Consider the following 22368-nt stretch of genomic DNA (forward strand, 5'->3'; position numbering starts at 1 on the left):
CTGAGACCAGAAGCTGTAAACCTAAATTGTCTCTGCCATAACTTGAACTAGCAGAGAGAATGAAAGACGGAGCATGCCTTCTTGGTTCTTATAAATCCTTCTGATTATAGATGGGCAAAGCAGTTGCTTGCCCTCTGAAGAATTTTGCTATCCCTCAAACTTCTTTCTTGCACCATTAGTTGATGAAAGAGGCAGAATTGTACAACTAGATTTATCCAAGCTGGGGTGCTGGAGTGCTGAGCCAGAGGCCTCAACAGGAAAACACCTGTGGCCTCACCTGGCTCCTCAGTGAACTGAAGAGTGGCTGTGGTGATCGCCTTCACTTTGTCCCCTTGGATGGCGATGTCAGCCTCCATCAACTTGTGTTTTTGGAGCAAGTCCTCGACCTCCAACAAGTGCTTCCCGAACTCGGCAGACAAGAGGTGAGCCTGGCAAAGAGGACAGATAAGGTAGAGGGAGCGAGGAGAGGTGAAGAAACCCACACGCTAGGAGAAGACCCCTCTGAAGGGAGCGTACGTGGCGTGTTGGGGCCAGGATGAGTCAGATGCAGCTGGAAAACGGCTGCTGCTCAGCGGGACAGAAGCTACAGAGCAGGAGTTCCCACTGGGGGTGCCCATTAAAATCATTCAGGGAGGGCTTCCCTGGTGGCGCAGTGGTTGAGAGTCCGCCTGCCGATGCAGGGGACATGGTTTTGTGCCCCAGTCCGGGAGGATCCCACATGCCGCGGAGCGGTTGGTCCCGTGAGCCATGGCCGCTGAGCCTGCGTGTCTGGAGCCTGTGCTCCGCAACGGGAGAGGCCACAACAATGAGAGGCAGGCGTACCGCAAAAAAAAAAAAAAAAAAAAAAAATCATTCAGGGAGCACCTTTCAGGAGCTCAAGCCCTACACTCAATCTCCTATGTGTGTCCCTTACTTGGGGCCTGGGCATGTGTATTTTTAGAAAGCTGCGTGGTCAGTCTGATGTGCCTCCTCAGTTGAGAGCCACTGCGGTAGAGGGAGAGGAGACAGGCTTCTTGGTGGCTCTGTGCCGGGAGGTCTGGGTTCCCACCAGAGTCAAATCGTGATTACCCAGAGCCTGATTCTCCAGGCTCCTGATGGATGTCTGTGTCTTCTAGGCCCTGCAGGTTGGCACCTGCGCTACCATGAACCCCAGATTTCTTGATCACGGGGAATACAGAAGATCTGGGCTGGAGCAGTGTGAGCTAAGCCGTTGAGAGGCGGATGCAGCCCGGTGCTCTGCTGCCTCGGATTCTGCACTCTGACTCAGGGAGGTGGGGCTGGGAGGTGCCTATGGAAGCACACTCCCATTGCAGGGCGGGTGCTGAAGCCCCAGGCGGACACGGGGGCGGGGGATGGGGGTGCCTGAGCCCACCTTGATCTCGTCCATCCAGTCGATGCTGTGCAGCATGTCCTGGAAGAGCTTCTGCAGGGCCAGCGTCTTCTCAAGCCTCTGGCGCCGGGACTGCAGCAGCTCCTGCAGGTAGTTCCACAGGCGCAGGACGTTGTCCTTGCGGGCCGTGATGCGCTTCTGGTCGTGGTAATTCTCCCGCTCCAGCTCCTGGGCCAGGTCCTCCAGGGCCCTCACCCGCTCCTCGTAGGCAGCTGTGTCCGTCTCAATGGCCTCATGCTTCTTCTTGGCGGCCTCCACAGCTGCCAGGTCGTACCCGAAATTATCCTGTCCCCCAGGGAAGAAAACAGGCAGCTCAATCAGGCTCCCCCTGGCTGGTCCCCAAACGCAGAGAAACAGCGGGTCCCTCCGGAACAACTGCTGGACGGGAAAGCCCTTTCCCAACGAGTTACTTCTGCCATCTTTTTCAGCCTATCTTATCAGAGCCAAGTTCCAAAGACTAAATGCCTCACAAGAACCTTTACAAGAAGCTTGTGATTTTACTCACTGTGCCATCCTTGTGGGTAACACTGGGTGAATATTACTAACAGAGCTCTTTCACCACCTGCTGGCACTCACCACCCAGCCTTGTGCGGACCTGCCGGATTCTGGGCAGGAAGGGGCTTCTCACTAGGAATCCATGCAGCTGTACACAGATGGTTTACCCCCACGCTATCTGGGGTACATGCACACTCTCCAATTCTCTCAGAATGCTTGCTTTCCCCTTTCTGGATAAAAGGGGAAATTTGATTCCAAGCTCCAAGTGGGAAGGAACAGATGCTCTCATGGAGAATCAGTCCTGGGGTCAATTTTCAGCTAGTGAAATGTGACACAGCCCCAGAGGCCAGAGTCCAAGGGGCATGTCTGACACATACGAGGTGCACTGCTTTCATCACATCCCCGGAGGACCACTGAAATGTCAGCCTGAACTCTGGCTCTAGGTGACGCCACTGGCTCACGTGAGACAACTTTTGGGGCCATTTTTGGACTGTGTGGCTCTTTCCTAAAAATGAGGCTTTGTCAATCTGGGAGAGTTCCTTTTCAGATGTGAATCTTGATCCGCCCAGTCACAGGGAGCAGGGCTGCAAGACCTGTGGAGAGGCTTATCCTGCTGCTGCCACTGAGCGACCAGCGTGGGCTCCAGCCCTGCTGTCTACTGGGGGCTCTGGAAAGCTCCCCCTCTCCTGCAACCCCAAGTGCGGCCCCCTTTACCTGGGCCACAAGCCGCTGGTTTTCATTGAGCCACGTCTCTCTCATGGCAGCCTTTCGGTCAAAGCGCCGGGCCAACTGCTCTAGCTTCTCCTGCCGGATGAGCTCCTCCCTCAGCGCCAGCTCCCGCCGGTACTCAGCTTCCTCCAGGCTTTCCCAGGCCTGCACGAGGGGCAGAGGAGAGCTCTTGGGATTTGGGGGTCCCGACTCTTTCACCCAACACTGAGCGATTTTAGGAATCTAGGCAGAGCCTAGATAAAAGCTCAGTGACAGCCTTTCGGCTTTCCTGTCTGGGCAGATGAAAGATTCAGAGGGCACTGGTCATGACCGCCCAGTTCCCTCTTCTCCTAAATGTGCCTCAGACTCTTGGTTTAGTACAGTGTTATTTGCCTCTGTGGGTGCTCAGTAAATTCCTATTGGCTAAATGGCTACCTCCATTCCACTGGAACTTCCAGGTGGTGGTAGGCCTCCAAACCTCCGAAATGTCATAAGGCATTTCCCTTCTGTTAAAAGTAGTCAATATTCTCCAAAAAACCTCAAGGTTCTATAGAGAATAGGCTATAAAACTGGCTCTGAAAAATGGACTCTGGGCATATGAACAGGGGGCTGAACCAGTGGACAGTGGGTAGAGTCTGACCTCTCAGGGCTACACTTAGCACCCTCAACAGCCAGGTGTGTCGTTAATAACACCACAGGAAGTGGCTTGGCTTAACCCTGTCCTGGGACCATTACATGTGCCCTTATGAGGAGCTCACTCAACCCACTGGCAAACCTGCTGCATCCCCATTCTTACGGCAGCTTTGAGCTGGAAATGTGCAGCTACTGCCTCTTTTTCTTTTTTAATTTTTTACATTGAAGTATAGTTGACCTACAAAATTGTATTAGTTTCAGGTGTATAACAGTGATTCAATATTTTTATAGATTATACTCCATATAAAGTTGTTATAAAATATGGGCTATATTCCCTGTGCTGTGCATTAAATCCTTGTATCTTATTTATTTTATACCTAGTACCTCCCCTTCACCTATCTTGCCCCTCCCTCCACCCCTGAACAGGGGGCTGAATGGATGCTTGGTGGGTGGAGTCTGACCTCTCAGGGCTAAGCTCAGATAGCACCCTCAATAGCCAGGTGTGTCATTACTAACACCACAGAAAGTGGCTTGGTTTAACCCTGTCCAGGGACCATTCCCTGTGCCCTTATCAGGAACTCAATCAACACACTGGCAACGTGAAATGGAAAACGTTGCTGTACCCGGTTGATGTCGGACACGAGTTTCCCATCATGGGGCGTGTACACTTTCTGATTGTTGGCTCTCATCCGTGACTGGATGGTAAAAAGTAGGACTTCTAGATTCCCCTTCTCCTGAAACCTGTCAAGAAAAAAGAGGTAGGGAGATGAGTGTCGAGATTCCCACAGCCAGTTTTTTTTTTTTTTTTTTTCTAATTTTCTGGTCAGCCATGAGGCATGTGGTATCTTAGTTCCCCAACCAAGGATCAAACCCGCGTCCTCTGCATTGGAAGCGTGGCGTCTTAACCACTGGACCACCAGGGGAGTCCCAGCCAGTTGTTCTTTTTTAAGAGAACATGGAACCCTGGCATCTTGGAGCTTGGATAGCAAAACACATTTCTCTTAAAAAAGTAAAGAGGATCTACATAGGTTTACTTACCTGTTAAAAGATCTATCAATCTATCATACTCGCCAGCTGAGATCTAATAGGCGTTGAGTCTTTGCAACATAAACCAGAGAAAACAACTACTGTAGCATCTGCCTGTCATTTGCTTCCACGGAGGAATGGCTAACTGGACTGCTCTGGTAATTCCTATAGGTATCAAGTTTTACTAATCCATACAAAGAAACTCTTCCCTGTTCTGCAAACAGTTGAAGGCTTTTGACTAGCTCTTTACTCAGTTTTTTGCTGAGTGAGTCAATAAAACCATGTATGTTCTTACGTGGAGGCAGCATTATCCACGTAAGAACATATCGCACCGAGAGCAACTTTCACCTGAGTACTAATAAGTCAGCTCTCCTGACAACAATGCAAAAGCCCAGATGCTTCTGAGAGGGGAGGAAAGGCTAGCCTCCGGGAGGACGTTAGGTGTAGGAGATGAGAACCCGCAGCAGGATGGATTTCTGGAACCCAGGGTCCAAGCTCCAGGTAACTGGGTACTTTCCCATTTCTGCCCGTAGCCAAGTATTTACTGACTTCTACCTCCATCACGCAGTAGTCAAAGATCAGCTGGTAAGCAAGGTCCCCACCCTGAGGCCAGCCTAATTCATCTGCCTGCTCACAGGCCCTGCAGGAGGGCTGTGGCCTTGAGCACTGTCTACGCAGCCAGGAGATGCTACCCCTGTGTGCAGTGCCTGGTAGACTCACGGGGCATGTTATCTGTATTGGATTTAGGACTTTAAAAGTGGGTTAGTGTCAGGCCAGAAATCAGATACTTGTTTATAGTACATCCTAGACTCCGTGTCTCGCCTTTCCCTGCGTGCCAGTCATGAATGAATGAGCGGGGGAGGAACGAGGCAGAGGGTACCACCGATGAGCTAGAAATCTGTTTCTGGGGAGCTGGCCAAGCTAAGGGCGGGCGAGCTGGACTGCCCCGTGTCTGTGCGGGCGTGCGCATGCACGCGTGTGCACAGTTGTGTTTGCATGTGTATAGGTGCACGTAGGTCCTGCACACGCTGGAGTGAAGCAGAGGTCCCGAGAGGCAGACTGAGTGCTCTGCTAATGGATGAGCAGTGACAGATGGGAGAGAAAGAAGGATGTGCTTGATGATCAACAAGGCCTCACGTGGAGAGCTCTGGGGTTGTGGATGCAGAGGTCATTACCAAAGAACAAACCCGCAGCTCAGTGCACAGAAGAGAGAGGAACTTTCCAGCACATTCTTTAAAGATACCCTGAAGTCTGAGATTTCACTGCTGCTCCCCTTCAGGGATCTGGGAAAGTATTTCTTTGGCTATGAGTCAGGGGTTACTCAATGCCCACTGCCTGTAGGCCGACGGCTTGGGAGCAGGGAGACAAAACGGGATGAAGTAGGTGACAGATGGACAGCTCTCTAACCTCCAGGAGCCGCCTCCCGGATTCCTTCTCCAGGCCCTCCAACCTTCTGGAGGTGGTTTCTCGGCCGTGACGCCCACCCTCCCGAGTGCCCAGGTCCTTACTTGGGCGGCTTCTCCACGGTGCGGTAGGTACTGAAGGCCTGCAGCTGCTGCTGGACACCGGTCAGGGAGTTGGCGAACTTGCGGCTGTTCAGGACAGTGATGGTCTGCTCGATCCAGGTGAGCAGGTCTGAGGCCAGCCCGCTGTACTTTTCAATCATCTTCTCGGTCTCAATGGCGTGGTCAATTACCTGAGGAATCACCTTGTGACTCATCCTTGTCAGAAGGGCGAGGACGCCAGTGAGGATGCCGACCGGGACCACAATCGAGGTGGTCCTCCTCCTTGCGAGCCCTGGAGCGTTTACGTTGGGTTTGTTCCCTGAGCCCAAGACCACCACTGAGCAGGGGGCCGGACTGGAAGTGCGCCGGCAATGTCAGGAGGGACCTGGCTGTGCTCGGAACGGGAGCAGCTCCCCCCTCCCCAACCCTGTAAAAGACTGGAAAGCTGTCTGTGCTTTCCAATCCAGCCGCCAGAGAGACCAAGGTCCTGTTTATTTAAGAGTGGGTACTAGGGATCGAAGGCTGCCTGGCATTGTCTTTGCTAAACACCAGTGCACGAAGATGAATGAGAAATGGTCCCTGCCCTGGACGGGCAAAAGACCCAGCCGGGGAAAGGACTCCGGCACGAGGGTCCGGACAGTGGGGTGGCTCCCCTGTACAGTAGGCTGCGGAGCCTAAGAGGCATGAAATCACAATAAACTAACAAGTAAAGAGCCTGTTTTGTTCCTGTGGGAATGCTCACAAGACATGGGTCTGCAGGTGGAAGGTCGGCTCAGAGCTACGGGCTATGACCTTGTTTGGGACAGACCATCAACCTGTGTTGGAATTCAGCTTGGGAGCCATTAACCTGGCAATGTTTAGCTTCAGAGGAAGTTGGTGGGGGGTGATCTGCACCCTCTCCCACAGCTGGGGTCCAGACACAAAGCTCTTAGGGTAGAAAGGGAGCATCTCAGTCAAGACCTGTGCGTGGCAAGTGAGGAAATGGTGACACTCTGGTTACACAGCAGCTCAGTACCTTGCCAACGCGCTTGCCCTCCACTGCCAGCACCTTCATCTTGGAGAAGTAGTGGTAAAACGCCACCACGTAGGTGATGATGGATTTCTCGTCAGGGTTTTCTGTGAAGACATCTGCAAGGGGAAAGGGTGGGCTCTCAGGACCAATTGGAAGTTGGAAATGTCAAGCTCAGTGGGTTCATCTCCCTGTGTCTCCAGCACGAAGTTCAACTATAGGCACCAAGTGACAGGCAAGAGTGGAAGAGGAATCGCCTGTGATTTTAGTGAGAGGATGAAATCCATATTAGGACCACAAAGAATGAAAGAGGGGAAAAGGATGGAAAGACTACAGTGGGCCCCCAATCAGGCAGGGAAGGTGTCAGGAACCAGCTTGGGTCTGAAGAGCAGGCCGGAGTGGAGCCCTGGCCCGGCCACCATGCCCACGGCTCTCCCAGCACGGCCCACACTCCTCCAGGCGCCCTGACGGTCTCGTGGGCGCTGGCTCACCTTCAGGGTCGAGGAGCGGGATGATGCCCAGCTGTCGCTCAGCCACGTCGAACGCGTGCTCCAGGTTGTGCCGGGCGTTGGAGTCCTTCAGCTTATCAAAGTCAATCAGGTCGGGCCTGGGGACGAAGCCAGACTGTTAGAGGGCAGGGGGCATGGCATCCCCACCAAAAGGGCAAAGCCCCTGGGCAGATGCAGGCAGGTGGCTGAGCAGGAGAAGTGAGAGGAGGAGGTGGAACAGAGGAGGGAGCTGTGTGAGGAAGGGGGATTTAAGGGAGGCAGGATGCCGAGGGTGAGAGGAGAAGGCATCACGGCTGTACCATTCCTGTGACGCCTACATGTTAAGTGCAAGGTGTCCCAATCCCCCCAGGGCTCCCTGGCTCCCACAGGGGTTCCTGCTCCGCTCCCCCTCTTACCGGTGCTTGTGGATCAGGGCGTTAAAGGCTAGGCCATCCTTCCAGCTGGAGGTGAAGTTGGTGACATTGACATGGGGGTAGCTGCATCCAAGAAAAGATCAAGAGCTAAGAAACAGATTCTTCTGGGGTCCCTACAAGTGTGTGAACCCAGGGCCAACACCTCAGGAGAGGAGTGGACCGGACCCTTCTTGAGCCCCTTCAACAAGAGGGCAGCCGTTAAGTCACACAAAGAGGCTCCCTCATCAGGTGGGCCCAAGAGACTCTCGCCCCCAACAGACCCCATGGTCTGACCCAGGCAATTTGGGGATAGAATCCTGTATTCCGGGCCTCTAAGAATCAGGTCCGGTTAGACTGTGCATCAACTATGCCCAAATGGATGTAGTTCTGGGTGATGGCGTCTATATCCCTTGGGGACGGCAATGCTTGGGAGGCACAGGGGGTGGTGAGGAACGTGGTAGTGGCTGGTCCCCAGGGCATACCCTGCCGTCTTCATCTGACACCATAACAGCAATGCGTCCTTGGCTGAGCGTGTCTCACGACCTTCCTGAGTTTGGACAACGATGTCCTGAATCTGTGGGCACAGGAACAAGAGAGGGAAGACTTAGATTTGCATCTGGCCCAGAGTCTCCCTGCTCTCCCTGGAAGGCCTCCTCCGTCCTTCTTCCTCTGTAGCCGTCCATCCGGTCACCAGCCCTGCAGCTGCCCTGCAGCCTGAGGCCCCGGGTCCTGGAGGCCTGTTTCCCTGCCTTGGTCAGCTTCTCCACGTCAGAGGAGACCGCTCCAACTTGAAACTCTAAGGGGAGGCCAAGAATAAACAGCAGGATGCCCTCATTCCTCCTCAGGAGGTACGATGCCACCTGGGCCATGGAACGGCATGAACGTTGGAAGGTACTGTATTTTGATGATAGCAGCTCCTCTTGCCTTTTCATCCTCCCCAATACTGCTGTTAATACCGTTTCATCGTACACACCCTCAGAGAGTGAGATTGGACACCCAAGACCACTTGGGTGAGATCTTCAGGCCGGGAGTTGTGTGTTATCTTCCTTCTCCCTGCCCTTCCCTCCTCCAACTAGGTTCTTTCTGTCCCCAGACCAGCAGGTGGAAGGCTCTGCTTTCCTCCCCTCATGCTTTCTAAATTCCTTACAAATAAGCAACCTTGAATTTCAGGGTGGGAAGAGAAAAGCTTCTGAGTGAAAAACAGAAAAGCAGATCTTCTACACTCTTGCAATTTCTGAATCAAACTATTTAAAAACCAAAAAGTGACACATGTCGGGGGAAGGGGATGAAAGTAGGTCTTCCAAGCCAGATCTCAGCCCAGCTACTAATTTCTATCCTCTCTCTCAAAAGACTACGCTATTGACTGAACAGCTCGTCCTGAGCTTCAGCAACTTGGTGATGCACAGGATGGTTTCTCCTTCCTACAAGCATTGTCCCACAGGACGGGCTTCTAGCCTCCCAGAACGTGCAAACACTTGCACTTATTCACCATTTTATAAGATTCCCAAACCCAGTCTGGCCCAGGGAAGCTCCCTCCACCCCCTCTGCCCCCCGGGAACCCACCTGGAAGCGGAGGATGATGGTCCAGATGAGGCCCAGGACCAGGCGGTGGTTGCCGTCCACGATGTCGTGGGAGCCCATGTTCTCCAGGTGCACACGCTGCTCCTTCAGGAACTGCAGGGCCTTGTCCACATTCTCCAGGCAGTGGATGCGCATCTTCCCCTTCGTGGGCTTTGGCTGAGGGACAGCATTGCCCCGTGGGCATGGAAGAACCTCACGGTCACGCCTGGACCAACTCCGGTCATCAGCATCCACCCTCCATGCCAAACTCCAACTCCCATGCTCACTCCTTGACACTTTTCAACCCCATCCTTTTGGCAAAGTTCAGAGGCTCCCTCTCTTGAGCACCCAGAGCTCTGCAAGTGGGCTGCATCAGTACTGTTCCTGGGTCTAAACAAAGGCTTCTGAGTGGGTGATAAGTGGCATTCAAATATAGTAACACAACAGGTAGTTCGTTGAGCACTTACTATGTGCTAGGCACAGTTCTAGGAACTGTTTACTGCTGATTGGTGATAAGAGTGGCTTTTAGTGTGGTGACTGATAATGGGTCCATTCTGCCATCCAACCTCCTCCCTCCCCACCCCCAAATGGCCTCAGCCAAAGCTCAAGGGGACCACCATTGATGAGAAGGTTTCTTAGTGGTAACTCTCTCTAGTGGGGTAAGAGGCATTCTTCAACTTCAGCCTGGAGTTGAAAAGGCAACTGAGGAATGTGGTACCTTTCATTCAAACCCTGAGGTCTTAGGCTACTACATCAGGTACAGGTGTCGGTTTACACATGGGGGAAATGAGGCAAAGAAGGTCCTGCCTCATAGGCCCAAGGTCATAATGGAAGTAACTGAGCAAAACATGAGCCTTGATCTGGGTCTCCTGCAGGGGCAACGTTACCACCGAGTGGGTTATAACTAAGAGGGCCTGTGATAAATTTCCATTTGTTAGAGTGATGGATACACAGGAAAATATCTTTCACACTTGCCTCCTCGTTCCAAGAAGGAGGCAAATTTTTCCAGCTGGGTAATGGGATATGTCTTAGCCTGCGCAAGGAGGCTGAGGGTGGGCCCACTGCAGGCCAGTCACAGATAACCAGATGCCAGGAGGAGACAGTCAAGACCTCTGCATGGCTTCTGGGAGGAGCATGAAGGGGTGGGAGTGGCCAGAAGGAGGCAAGAAATTCCGAAATGCTTCAGCAAAATTAACAAAAGTTTTGATGATATATTAGATGGAAAGCCAGGCATTTATGCTGGGACATATTTAGATGAACACGTTCAGAGAACCCAGTCAGCCACACGGACACCTCACATCATTAGTACTGAAACCTCCCAAAAGAACAGGGAGAAACCTTGGAAGGCCATGAGAACTGGAGAGGCCCCCAGACCATGTCTGTCCTGAAGAGGGGACAGAGCACCAGCCACAGGGCCTGGGGAAAGGGGCTTTACCAGCATCTCTCCAGAGAGCACTTCCAACAGCCTGATGAGCATCCTCCCATCCCGCAGGTCCTTGTAGAGGTCAGTGATGCGGCAGGACACACGCGCCAGGTGCGAGTTCACCCATTTTGTGAAGGTTTTCTTCTGAACGACTTCCCGCTCATCTGGGTGGGGAGAAGAGCCTTGGGTGAGGTGCCTGAGGTTGGCAGGGTCCATTTGCAATGTGACATGGGGCTGAAGGGTTTTTCACCTTAACACCAGAGTTGCCCCATCCCTGGCAGAGGAAGTCGATGTATCTATTCCACCCCCTTCTGAGGAGCATTTCTGACCAGAGCGTAGCCTTTTGGCTTCACAGGTCTACGTGCCATGACTGGGGCAATGAAGAGGTAACTTCCACCACCACAGTATCAAGACACCCCTAATCCAGTCACCTGCTTCCCTGTGCGCATCTGAATGCTCTGGACCACTGGGCCAGCGAGCTCAGAATTCAATGCCAGGTTCACCCGCCCACCCATCCAACAAATATTCCCTCTGCCTAGAATGCTCTCTCTCGGACCCTCCACCCCTCACCCCATTCACCTAACTCCTAGTCATCCTTTAGGAGTCAGTGGAAACAGTGCTTCTCCGGGAAGCTTTTGTGACCTCTCGCCTAGGTTCTGTCTCTCCTTGTGTGCCCCGACCCCTGCATCTGCATTTCTCATTTCTCTCTCCTCATATTCAGATTAGTTGAAAGTCTGTCTTTCCTGCAAGACTGCAGGCTCCTTGAGCCCAGCAAAATCTGTCTGTCTTGTTCACTTCTAAATCCCCAAGGCCTGGAGTCTGGCACACAGTAGGTCTCCAGAGCTGCACTGTAGCTTACCATGCGGAGGTTTATTCAGCTCCTACGCCAGGCCTGCTGATACATAAAAGAACAAACTGCCTGCCCTCAAGGAGCTGCTGGCAGGTGGAGGAGAGAGATGCGCATGGAAACAGTGAGATCATGTGGAATGTGTGATCCATGTACGGTGAAGGGTAGTGGGGGCTTGGGCTGGGGGCTGTGCATGGCACTAAGCTCTCCTTCTCTCCCGCAGAGTGGCAGGCAGGATTTTCCATCTTCAGACCCGGGAAGCTGACATGCCACCCCCAGCCTAAATCAGCCTCAGCCCAAACCAAGCTTCCAGCCCAGGCTGTACCAGTTCAGGTGGGCTACCTTTTGTGTGTGTGTGTGTGCGTGTGCGTGTGCGTGTGTGTGTGTGAGAGAGAGTGAGTGTGTGTGTGTGTGTGTGTGTGTGTGGTACGCGGGCCTCTCACTGCTGTGGCCTCTCCCGTTGTGGAGCACAGGCTCCGGATGCGCAGGCTCAGCGGCCATGGCTCACGGGCCCAGCCGCTCCGCAGCATGTGGGATCTTCCCGGACCGGGGCACGAACCCGTGTCCCCTGCATCGGCAGGTGGACTCTCAACCACTGCGCCACCAGGGAAGGCCTGGGCTACCTTTTAACACCTCTGTTAAAATATATACAGGGTACTGTAAAATAAATGCTGGTACCTATATGGTTAGGGCTGGGAAGCTTGATCAAGATGCTGGAGAGAGGACAGAGGCTGGGATAGCAGAAAGAATGGGGACAGGGTGAAAGAGAGAGAGAAGAGGGGCAGAAAAGATAGAAACAGGAAGAGAAGTTTGCTTTAGTGAACAGTCTGTGGCAACCTGCTTCTGGGCACTCTTGCGGAGGATTCTAGGCAGGAGATGACCAGGCCATGTGGTCATGGGCCTGGTCCCTGGGGGGGGGGCATGGAGGGTCCCTGGGGAGAGTGTGTTCAGGTTGGTCACAGCCAGGGCAGACTCCGAGCTGTCCAGCCAGGGGAAACTGTAGGTGCCGTGGGAACAGGCTAAACGTCTGCTCAGCTGAGCCCAAACTGTGGAAGGGTTGGCTTCTTAAATTATTAAATGTCTGACTTAATAACGACAAAAAGAGGAGCCCAGCCAGCATGGCCTCGAGGGTATAAGCCTGGCAGTTTCTGAGGCTCACAGCATCAAATTCCTTCCTACTTCATGGCTATTTTGGTGTTAGGAACTCAGACCCTTTATTCGCTTATTCATTCATTCAGCAATTGTTCACTGTACAGCTGTTAGGTGCCAGGCTCTGGGTGGAGGGGGAGGCAGCCAAGGACAGGAAGGCGCCCCCATCCTTGACGCAAACTCCGTTATAAATATGATGAGTGCTGGAGTCACATGTAAAGAATTCTATGGAAGCCATCTAAATAAGACTTCCAAGAAGAGCAAAAATACTACTAGTGACTATACAAATCTGTAATAAATATAAAATTAAAATGCCACTTGTTTGTTCTGGGCCTCTGGGCAATGTTTCAGGGGGAAAAGCCCCCTTACTCTGTTGGACCACTTCCCTGATTTCAAGGACTGCTTCAGCAAAATGTAACTAAAGTTCTGATGATATATTGGACGGAAAGCAATTGCATTTATGCTGGAGCATGTTTAGATTCAACAGAGCCAGCCTCAGTCCCACGATGCTCTCCCTAGAGACCGGATCTGTGCTGTAAGAGGCTAACCCTTCCAACCGGTGGTGGAGCTTTGTCTAAGGGGCTGAAATTTGTTGCCCCTTTAGAGGTAAGTGTCTCAAAAAGTCAAAGTCCTTTCTTCCCATCTCCTTTTCTTGTCTTTAAGAATCTAAAGAGTTCATTATGTGGGTGCTGAGACTTGCTCAGCAAAGTGTAAGGAAGAGCTGGGCTGTGGAATTTAATTCTAGGCTGCTGGGCTGGCACACACATCGGTGCAGATGTAAATCACCCTTAGATCTCTCCAGTTCTCAACACACAAATAATGCTCCCTGGGCCCCAAAATGCTGGAGCTGCAGGTTTAGAGCTCAGGTAGGAGACCTCCTGGCTGCATTTTACTTGAAGGCTGGGGTGCAACTGCCCAGGAACCCCAGTACCGTAAAACAGTCTGCAGTGTTGAGACAGGGGAAAGATTCTGCGAGGCTCGTGATGGTCATAAGGAGAGGAAGGCCCAGGGGTGGGGATTAATTTCCATCAGCTCATAGCCCTGGCTGCTCTGCATCGGCTCGCTCAGTGCATCCACTCCCAGCAGGCACTCAGTGGAGCCTTCTGAGTGCAGGAGAGGTGGGAGGCCCGGAGTGTGTGGACAGGCCGCGGAGGCAGCTGAGCATTGGGCCTGCTGTCCCCAGGAGACCTGGGCCATCCTGCAGGGAACTGCCGTGGAAAAGAGGCCTCAGCAAGGCCCTGCCATGGGCCAGGCCTTATTTCCAGAGCCCTAACCCTGCCAGTGAAGGGGAAGAGGGCAAGTCCACCAGCACGGCCTGAATCAAAGCTACCAGAACCTCAGAAAATACTCACATCTCTGCAACCATCAAGCTCAGGGCCTCTCCATTGCTGCCTGTTCCTCTCCCCTTTCCTTCCTAGGCTGTGGTCAGCCTCCTTCTTCCCTACAAAACTCCCCTTCCTCTCTGACCAGCTAGCTAGAGTCACTGTCTGGATATTGTGACCAAGTGCCCTTTCTTTTATGTCCCCCCTTCAAAGGTTTAATTTAAGGTCAGATAAACCCAGCAAAACTCAAGTGTTTACCCACTAATGAGTTCATACATGGAAAGTGCTTAAAACAGTAGCCAGCACACAGAAAGAAAGCTTGAGGTAAACATTAACTATCACTGTTATCATTGCTGCTACTATCGTTACTGCCTATAGGGCCCAGATGCTGCAGGGAGCACGAGGCAGGCTCACTCTCCCCAAGGGCCTCACAATCTAGTTGAGGAAACGAGACACAGACCCACAAATAGTTTTGCAACCACACAAGGGATAAAGAGCAGTTCATTTAATAATACAGAAGCTGTCGCAAGGTAATATTGGATTAGTTACCAGATAAATGGCACATACAATAAATGGTCAGGGGCGAAAGACGAGAGAGGTCATTTCCAATTGGGAAACTCAAGGTGGGGCTTGTGAAGAAAACCACTTTGCACAGGCAGAAGGGGAAGGAGAGGAGCCACAAGATGGAATGCATAAAAGGATGGAGCTTGTTCAGGGGTTGTTGACTAGCTACAGGTAAGAAGAAAACATGTGGAAAATAGCTTTTATATCGGACGTGGAAAGCCTTGAAGGAAAAGCTAAGAAGTTTAGATTTAATCCTAGAGGTAAAAGGAGACACTAAAGGGGTGGCAGGATCCTTTCCTGAAATAGGAATTTGGAAAACCCCCAATGATAATAAAAAGACAAAACATTTCAGCTAAAATTTTAAAACAATTGTGTAAAATCCATATAAATCTATAAAGTCTCCCAAGGCGCACCAAAGATTTGAACAATTGGAAAACTCACACTCAATTCTTGAATAGGAAAACTCAATATCATAAAGATGTCAATTTACCCTAAAGTTATATATTTAATATTATTTTTAAAATATTTATATTATATAATTTAAATTTGGGGGGAAACTAGACAAATGATTAGAAAACTTATTATAAAAATAAACAAAAACAGGCTTCCCTGCTGGCACAGTGGTTGAGAATCTGCCTGCCAATGCAGGGGATATGGGTTCGAGCCCTGGTCTGAGAAGATCCCACATGCCACAGAGCAACAAAGCCCGTGCGCCGCAACTACTGAGCCTGCGTGCTGCAACTACTGAAGCCTGCGCACCTAGAGCCCATGCTCCACAACAAGAGAAGCCACTGCAATGAAAAGCCCGCACACTACAACAAAGAGTAGCCCCCACTCGCTGCAACTAGAGAAAGCCTGTGCACAGCAACGAAGACCCAACACAGCCAAAAATAAATAAAATAAGTAAATTTATTAAATAAATAAAATAAAATAGCTAGGAAAGTTTCAGAAAAGAAGAGTAATAAAGGGTAACCCACGTTCCCAGGTGTTTTTTCTAACAAATATTAAAGTATAGTAAAAAGTTATAATGATGAAACTGTGTGGTACTAGCATATGAATATATAGACACATCAATGGAAGAGAAATAGTCCCAAGTATATATAGGCATTTAATATCTGATAAAGGTGGCATGTCAAATATGAAGGGGAAAGATGGATTATTGGGTACAGGGTGTTGACAAAACTAGATGACCATCCAGGAAAAATTAAGTTAAATTCATATCTCACACTCCAGGATAAATTTCACTGTGGTCAAAAATAGAAATGTAAAAAATAAAACCATAAAAATACCAAAATCAATCATGATAGAATGTTTTCTATAATGTTAGTGTAGAGAAAGGCCTTCTAACTCTGAAACAAAATCCAAAAGCCATAAAATAAAATAAAAGATTCAAAGTTCAACTGCATCAAAAAAAGTTCTGTGTGAGGTAAAATACCATAAGCAAAGTCAAATAAGCAAGGAAAATTATCTGTAACTCATATCACAAAGGGCTAACTTAAATAGTATATAAAGAACATGTACAGATTAATGAGGAAAAGACCAATAATCCAATAGCAAAATGGACTAAGAATGTGAACAAAGAGTTAATAGAAAAAAATTATAAAAGTCTCTTAAATGTATAAAAAGTTGTCCAAGCTATTTATAATAGAAGTACAAATTACAAGTATACACATACACACAAACTTAATATACAGTCCTTAATTAGTTTGAACAAACTAATCATAAAAGACATCTTTGAGACAACTGGGAAAATTTGAATATTAAGTGGGTATTAAATTATATTATGGAATTCTTAATTATATTAGGTGTAATAACAGAATTATAGCTAGGTGGGAAATGCTCTTGTTATTCAGATATTCATACTAAAGTATTTTGATAAATTAAGTATTCTAGTAAAACGTCATGATAAATCTTCAATTTACTTTAAAAATACCTCTACCCCAAAATGGACAAGCAAATATGGCCAAATATTAACAGTTAAATCAAGGTGATGATTCTTTGTACTTTTTCTCTACTTTCTTGCATGTTTTAAAATTTTGATACTAAAGGTCCAAAAGTGAAATGAAAGTACATCAAGACGCTATGTTTCACTTATCAGATGCACAAAGATCCAAAAGTGTGATAAAATACCACATTGGCAAGGATGCAGGGGAAAAAACATTCACACGTTGCTGGAGAGGGTATAAAAGGCAATTTGGCAAGACGGATCAGAATTACAACTATACGTACTTTTGGACCCAGTAATTCCACTTCTAGGAATTTATCCTTCAGATAGACATACATTTACAAAATGATCTACATACGAGTTTATTCATTGCATTTTTGGAAATAGCAGGAGATTGGAAACAGCCTAAATGTCCACCAATAGAGGACTGGTTAAGTTAAAATTATATGTCCATACAATGGAATACTATATCTGTAAAAAGAATGAGAAGGCTACTTGTGTACTAATATAAAACAATCTTCAAGGTACATTGGGTGGGGGGACTTTCCTGGTGGCGCAGTCGTTAAGAATGCAGGGGACACGGGTCGAGCCCTGGTCCGGGAAAATCCCATATGCTGTGGAGCAACTAAGCCCATGTGCCACAACTATTGAGCCTGTCCTCTACAGCCTGCAAGCCACAACTACTGAGCCCACGTGCTGCAACTACTGAAGCCCACGGGCCTAGAGCCTGTGCTATGCAACAAGAGAAGCCACTGCAATGAGAAGCCCACACACCGCAACAAAGAGTAGCCCCCGCTTGCCACAACTAGAGAAAGCTCGCGCGCAGCAACGAAGACCCAATGCAGCCCAAAAAAAAAAAAAAAAGATACATTGGGTGGGGAAAAAAGAACAATAAGGGACAATGTATGGTGAAAAAAAAAAAAGCTGAGAAAAACAATATAGACCACTTGCTAATATATGCATAAAACATTCCTGGAAAGATACATGAAAAACTGGTAACACTGGCTGTGGGAAAAGAACTGGGTCTGGAGGACTGAGATGGGAATGAAACTTATTATTTGCCCTTTTGTATCTTTTGAGTTTTACCTACTGGGTGTCTATATTACTTATTCAATACAGAAATACACTTTTCTTTTCTTTTTTTTAAATGAGCCAGTTTTCCAAGGCTTTATCTGTTTGTAGAACACATGGAAATATATTAACAATCATCATTTTTTTTTTGGCTGCGCTGCACAGCTTGCGGGATCTTAGTTCCCCGACCGACCGGGGATTGAATCTGGGTTCCTTGCAGTGGAAGCGCAGAGTCCTAGCTAATGGACCGCCAGGGAAGTCCCACACTTTTCTTTTTCTAAAGAAAATATTAAACTTTTTCTCACCCCCTTCTCCAAGATAGTTTAGTTCCTTTGTGCACCCCTGTGTCAGGGACTTTTCACCAGACAAAATTCATAAACGTAGTCAACCACCTGAGCCCACGAGAGATGGTGGGAGAGAGAGGGAGAAGGTTTATGAGCTGAGAACACTCCTGTGATACCCTCCCCGCCCTGGGACAGAGCCTGGGAGTGAGGTCTGTGGGTCTTGAGGGCAGCGAGGTACACTCTGCCCCACTGCGGCCACACAGCCACGCTAAGGGCTTGCCCTCTAGAATATTCCCTACAAGGGTATCAAAGTGCACACCTCCCCTTAGGGTCAAGGCTCTTTCCTTCTCTTATGTTACACTTCTCCAGACTTCCTCTTGGTTCTTCCTTCAACCTCCCTCCACCATTCTTGCCAGTAGCACAGTAGCTGCTGGCCCCGCCCACTCTGGTACCTGCTCTACTTCCTGAAGTCATGGACATCCTGGAAGTTTGTCATTAAAAGTCCCCAGTGGGGCTGTTATAAAAATAAAAGCCTTTTACCCATTGGCTGTCCTTGAGCTAAATGGTAAAGCTGAAATATCTTATCTTTGGAAACAGTCACCCAGTTCTAGGACCATCTATTTATTCCTGCCATGGCTTCCTGTAAAATCCCTTGACTGTTTCATGCCTCTCCCTCTTTTCTCTGTTAAAAATCTGCTCTCAAAAGTAGAGAATAGCAGCCTATTTATGAAGAAGGTGGGAGAAGACCTTTCAATGGCAAGAAAGGATATTATAATACATTTTGAGGGAAAATTCAGATTATAAAACCACATGCATAATATGAACCCAATATTGCAGACCTATATGCACAGATTCATAGAAAAAAGCTAATGTTGGGCTATGTTACAGCTGGGTATTAAGACTGTGGGTGACATTTTTTTGCTTATCTATGTTTACTAATATATCTGCAATGAACACGTATTACTTTTATAGTAAGAAATGACAGATGTTATGAAGAAAAATAGGGTATAAAACTCAAACCCCGAGGAATAAATGACTGATGAAAATCAAACAGGTATCCTTCTTGAGCAAGTCTGTATTTTTACCAGCACATGGCTTTAAGCTATCAGTAAAGCTAGGTGGTCAGAAAGGCAAGTGGGAGAAAAGGCACCATGGGAGGCCATGGACCACTAGCCTGGGCCTGGAAACAAGCATTTAATGTTGAGCCCTTTGCAGGTTTACAACTTGGGATTTCCCTCCTTCTCATGTCAGGAAGTCAAGAGCTTAGGGAACCTGAGCAAGGGATACTTTAACTCCCATGAACTTGTGACAAACCTCAATGATACAGATGCCAATCCATTATAAAGCCTAGCATGGGGCAGACCCTCAGGGACACATCATAAATGATGATGCTGGCACAAATTCTATTCTTCCTGTTTAGTTTGGAGAGGAATTTTTCTTTCGACCAATCAACTTTCATTACACTGGTATTGTGAACAGCAAGAACATAGTTCTCCTGCCCATAAGGATTTAAGATCCAACTAGGGTTGATTCTAAGAGAGAACTTTAAGATGCTTACTACATACGCAAATGCATATTTGAATGTATACATACTCTTTGATGTGTAAGAATGAAGCACACAAGACTGACTCTAAAAGCGATTGGAGTTGAACACTAAGATGCTGGTTAACTAGATCTGGGTACATTAATACAAAGGAAGACTATACAGCCATGAAAATTATAACCTGCACGTTTACGGACATGAAAAAATATGCATAATATACTGCTCAGTGAAAAACATTCTAAGATTATAGATAATGTTAATATTTATACATATACATGCACAGTCACATATCCATAGGCATTACAATATCTATATGGGATATTAACAATGTCTCTAGTTTTCTCTTTTTTACCTGCTTTTCTAATCTTTTCTACACTAAATATATATTCTTGTGTATTAAAATGTTTAAAGATACAAAAGCAATCACCCTAGTTTTTAAAAAAATAGTTTTTATGTATTATAGGAAAAGAGAAGTTATCATACAACAGTTTAAATTAAAAAAATTTTTTTTGAAGAAGGCTAGTTTTGATCTGGGGCTTGAAAATGATAATGGTTTTAGAATGGCAGGGAAGGAGAGGGGGTCTTGTTCAAAGCCTCTGGTGGAAACTGGCAAATGTGCATTTGTGTGTGCATGTAGGTATGCGGGTGCATGTTTTGGGGGTGAGGGAGAAAAGCAGTTAATGCATCAGAGCAAAGGAGTCAAAGGACAGTCTAGGGAATCTGAACTTTATACTCTGGGAAAAGAAGAGCCAGATAAAGTGACATTTCACTAAAAATTTGTTGGAGGATAAAGATTCTAAGTGCCCTGCACAAATGGGGTTGGACAGGGGAGAGGCTGGAGCCCGGGAAACCAGCTTGGAGGCGGCTGCAGAAGTCTGTTTGAGGTGCCGTGGCCCCACTAACATGTGAACTATGGAAATGAAATGATAGGAGCTGATCTGGACAGCATCACAGAACAAGGGTCAGCTAGCCCTGGCAGGTGACAGCATTTGGAGGCTGTAAGACAGAAGTAAAAATGAGTTCGGGGTTTTGATCAAAGAGGCTCTAGAGGCTGCTGGTGAAAGCAAAACTTTCCCATTCCGATGTATCAGGTGGGGTGTGGAGGGGGAGATCATGCAGGTCTGAGGGACATTCAAGAAAGCTCAAGTGCTGTAGCCTCAACGGCACAGGGCTGATTTTAACACCCCGGGATTCCAGTCTTGTCCTGGCACTTCCTGCCACGTGACCTCCCTCATCTATAAAGGGGATGGTGATAGCTATACCTTGCCTACTTCAGAGTGGCTGAAGGGTCAGTGAGATCGTCTGGTTAAAAAGCACCTAGAACGCTAAGCAGCTGTATAAACACCAAGCACTGTTGTCATGCACACAGGTGGTGGCCGCATGGAGAGATGACCCTCGCTGAGAACGCAAGGCTGCAGAAGTCAAGATGGTCCAGAAACCCAGCCTCAGCCTAGCCTTTAAGAAACAGAGTGAATTTCTGGAGAACCCACTGATTTACTGAAAAGGATCAATTCCCTTCCCCAAAGCCAGGAGCCGAAGCTCCTCAGTTCAGGGTAAAAGCATGTGGTCAGCGCTACCTCAAGGGAGCTTCTTCCCAGGCTATGAGCTGGGAAGACCTCCCGCGTCAAGCCCCTTGTGTTACAGGTGAGGAAACTGAGGCCCGGAGGAGCAGAAAAGTAAGTTGGCCGAGGTCACCTCACTGGGGAAACTCCATGATAGCCGTAGGAGGACAGAAGAATGACGTGGTGGGGATGGACCACTTTCTGCTCCCTGTGGCCACCAAGCTGACCCTCATTGCCACCTTCTCTTTCCTGGACTTCTGTTCAGCCTCTCCACAACCTGTTCTCCCCATTGAGGCCAGAGTGATCTTTCAAAGCTAAACATAACCATGTCACTTCTTTGTGAAAAGCACTTTTATGGGTTGGGAGCAGTGCCATCCATCCAGCCCTTTACTAAAGGCCACAGCCCCTGTCCTGAGAGCCTATAGCTCTCCCTGCTAAAGGCTCCCACCCTTTGACCCTTCAACTCTGCCACTCCTTTGCAAATAATCCCCTCATTAAACTCCTCAGCCACCGCTTTTGAGTTGCCTGCTGCTTGGCCAAGATACCCATGGCCTTTAAGGCCCCTGTGATGTGGCTCCTGTCTGCCCCTCCTGTCTCCACCCACCAGTCCACACTCTCACTAAAACAAGCCCCTACTCATCCTTGGGTGAGTTATAAGCTGTGGGTTATGTTATAAACGCACAGTTCCCAGTTAATAGCATTTATCATCATTTGTCATGACATACATGTCTATATGTACAAAGACACATGTGTGATTATCTGATCTATTTCTCACTAGACTGTAGAACAAGGTGCCCTGGTTGATCCAGTTTCCAGAGTCTGAAGGCCAAAGGGTTTGGAGGCAAAATTCTCCCAGAGACGAAGCTGCTACCAGCCTCCCTGTCATTCATTCTCAGTGACATGATAAAAAGGGAAAATGAACAATTGCCACAGATGCTCTGAAAATGACATTCTTGGCATCTCTTCAGCCAAGCAGCACGCAGGGGGGACCCCATGGGGGGAGAAGGGAGGGAGTGCTGGCTGCTCCCAGGAGCCAAAAGCACAGTCCAGGCCTGGTATCAGAACCTGCCCTTGGGAATGAAGCTGACAGCCCATAGGAATGTCCCAAAGATGGAGGAGGCTATTAACATGGCTCACTCAGACTGCGCCGCATGGGGAGGGAACAGAGTCTCATTATTAACCTCAGTGTATTAATATTTGATAAAGCATCTTCATGATGGTAGATAGCAGTCACCCAGAACAGGGGAACAGCTGTGGTTCTGCAAAGCATTCTCAAAGAGGAGGAACAGCTTTTATCAAGAGGGGACAATGGGAGGAAGTGTTATGTCCTGGGCAGGGGAAACTGCCCCGGACCACACAGTGCAGGTGGCACACTGGCCTCCCTCGTAGGTTGGTCTACACAGGTAACTGGCAGGTTTCTCTGCACAGTGG

At 48.7% G+C, this 22368-nt stretch overlaps 1 protein-coding gene across 3 annotated transcripts in view; it reads right to left on the reverse strand.

Annotated features, from left to right (window-relative positions):
- SPTB (spectrin beta, erythrocytic) overlaps nucleotides 1-22368 on the reverse strand; it is a 123441-nt gene that overhangs the window by 39143 nt on the left and 61930 nt on the right. For all 3 annotated transcript variants that reach the window (XM_029238212.1, XM_029238210.1, XM_029238211.1), the window contains 11 exons: nucleotides 10663-10814; nucleotides 9231-9404; nucleotides 8150-8241; nucleotides 7671-7751; nucleotides 7258-7373; nucleotides 6773-6885; nucleotides 5761-5948; nucleotides 3850-3967; nucleotides 2600-2758; nucleotides 1373-1675; nucleotides 278-428 (listed from right to left, as the gene is read on the reverse strand). In XM_029238212.1, coding sequence (XP_029094045.1) covers nucleotides 278-428; nucleotides 1373-1675; nucleotides 2600-2758; nucleotides 3850-3967; nucleotides 5761-5948; nucleotides 6773-6885; nucleotides 7258-7373; nucleotides 7671-7751; nucleotides 8150-8241; nucleotides 9231-9404; nucleotides 10663-10814 — 1647 coding nt within the window. The remainder of the gene's footprint in view (nucleotides 1-277; nucleotides 429-1372; nucleotides 1676-2599; nucleotides 2759-3849; nucleotides 3968-5760; nucleotides 5949-6772; nucleotides 6886-7257; nucleotides 7374-7670; nucleotides 7752-8149; nucleotides 8242-9230; nucleotides 9405-10662; nucleotides 10815-22368) is intronic.

Source organism: Monodon monoceros, unplaced genomic scaffold (genome assembly GCF_005190385.1).
Source record: "Monodon monoceros isolate NGI ecotype Baffin Bay Population unplaced genomic scaffold, NGI_Narwhal_1 Super_Scaffold_21, whole genome shotgun sequence".
Lineage (NCBI taxonomy): Eukaryota > Metazoa > Chordata > Mammalia > Artiodactyla > Monodontidae > Monodon > Monodon monoceros.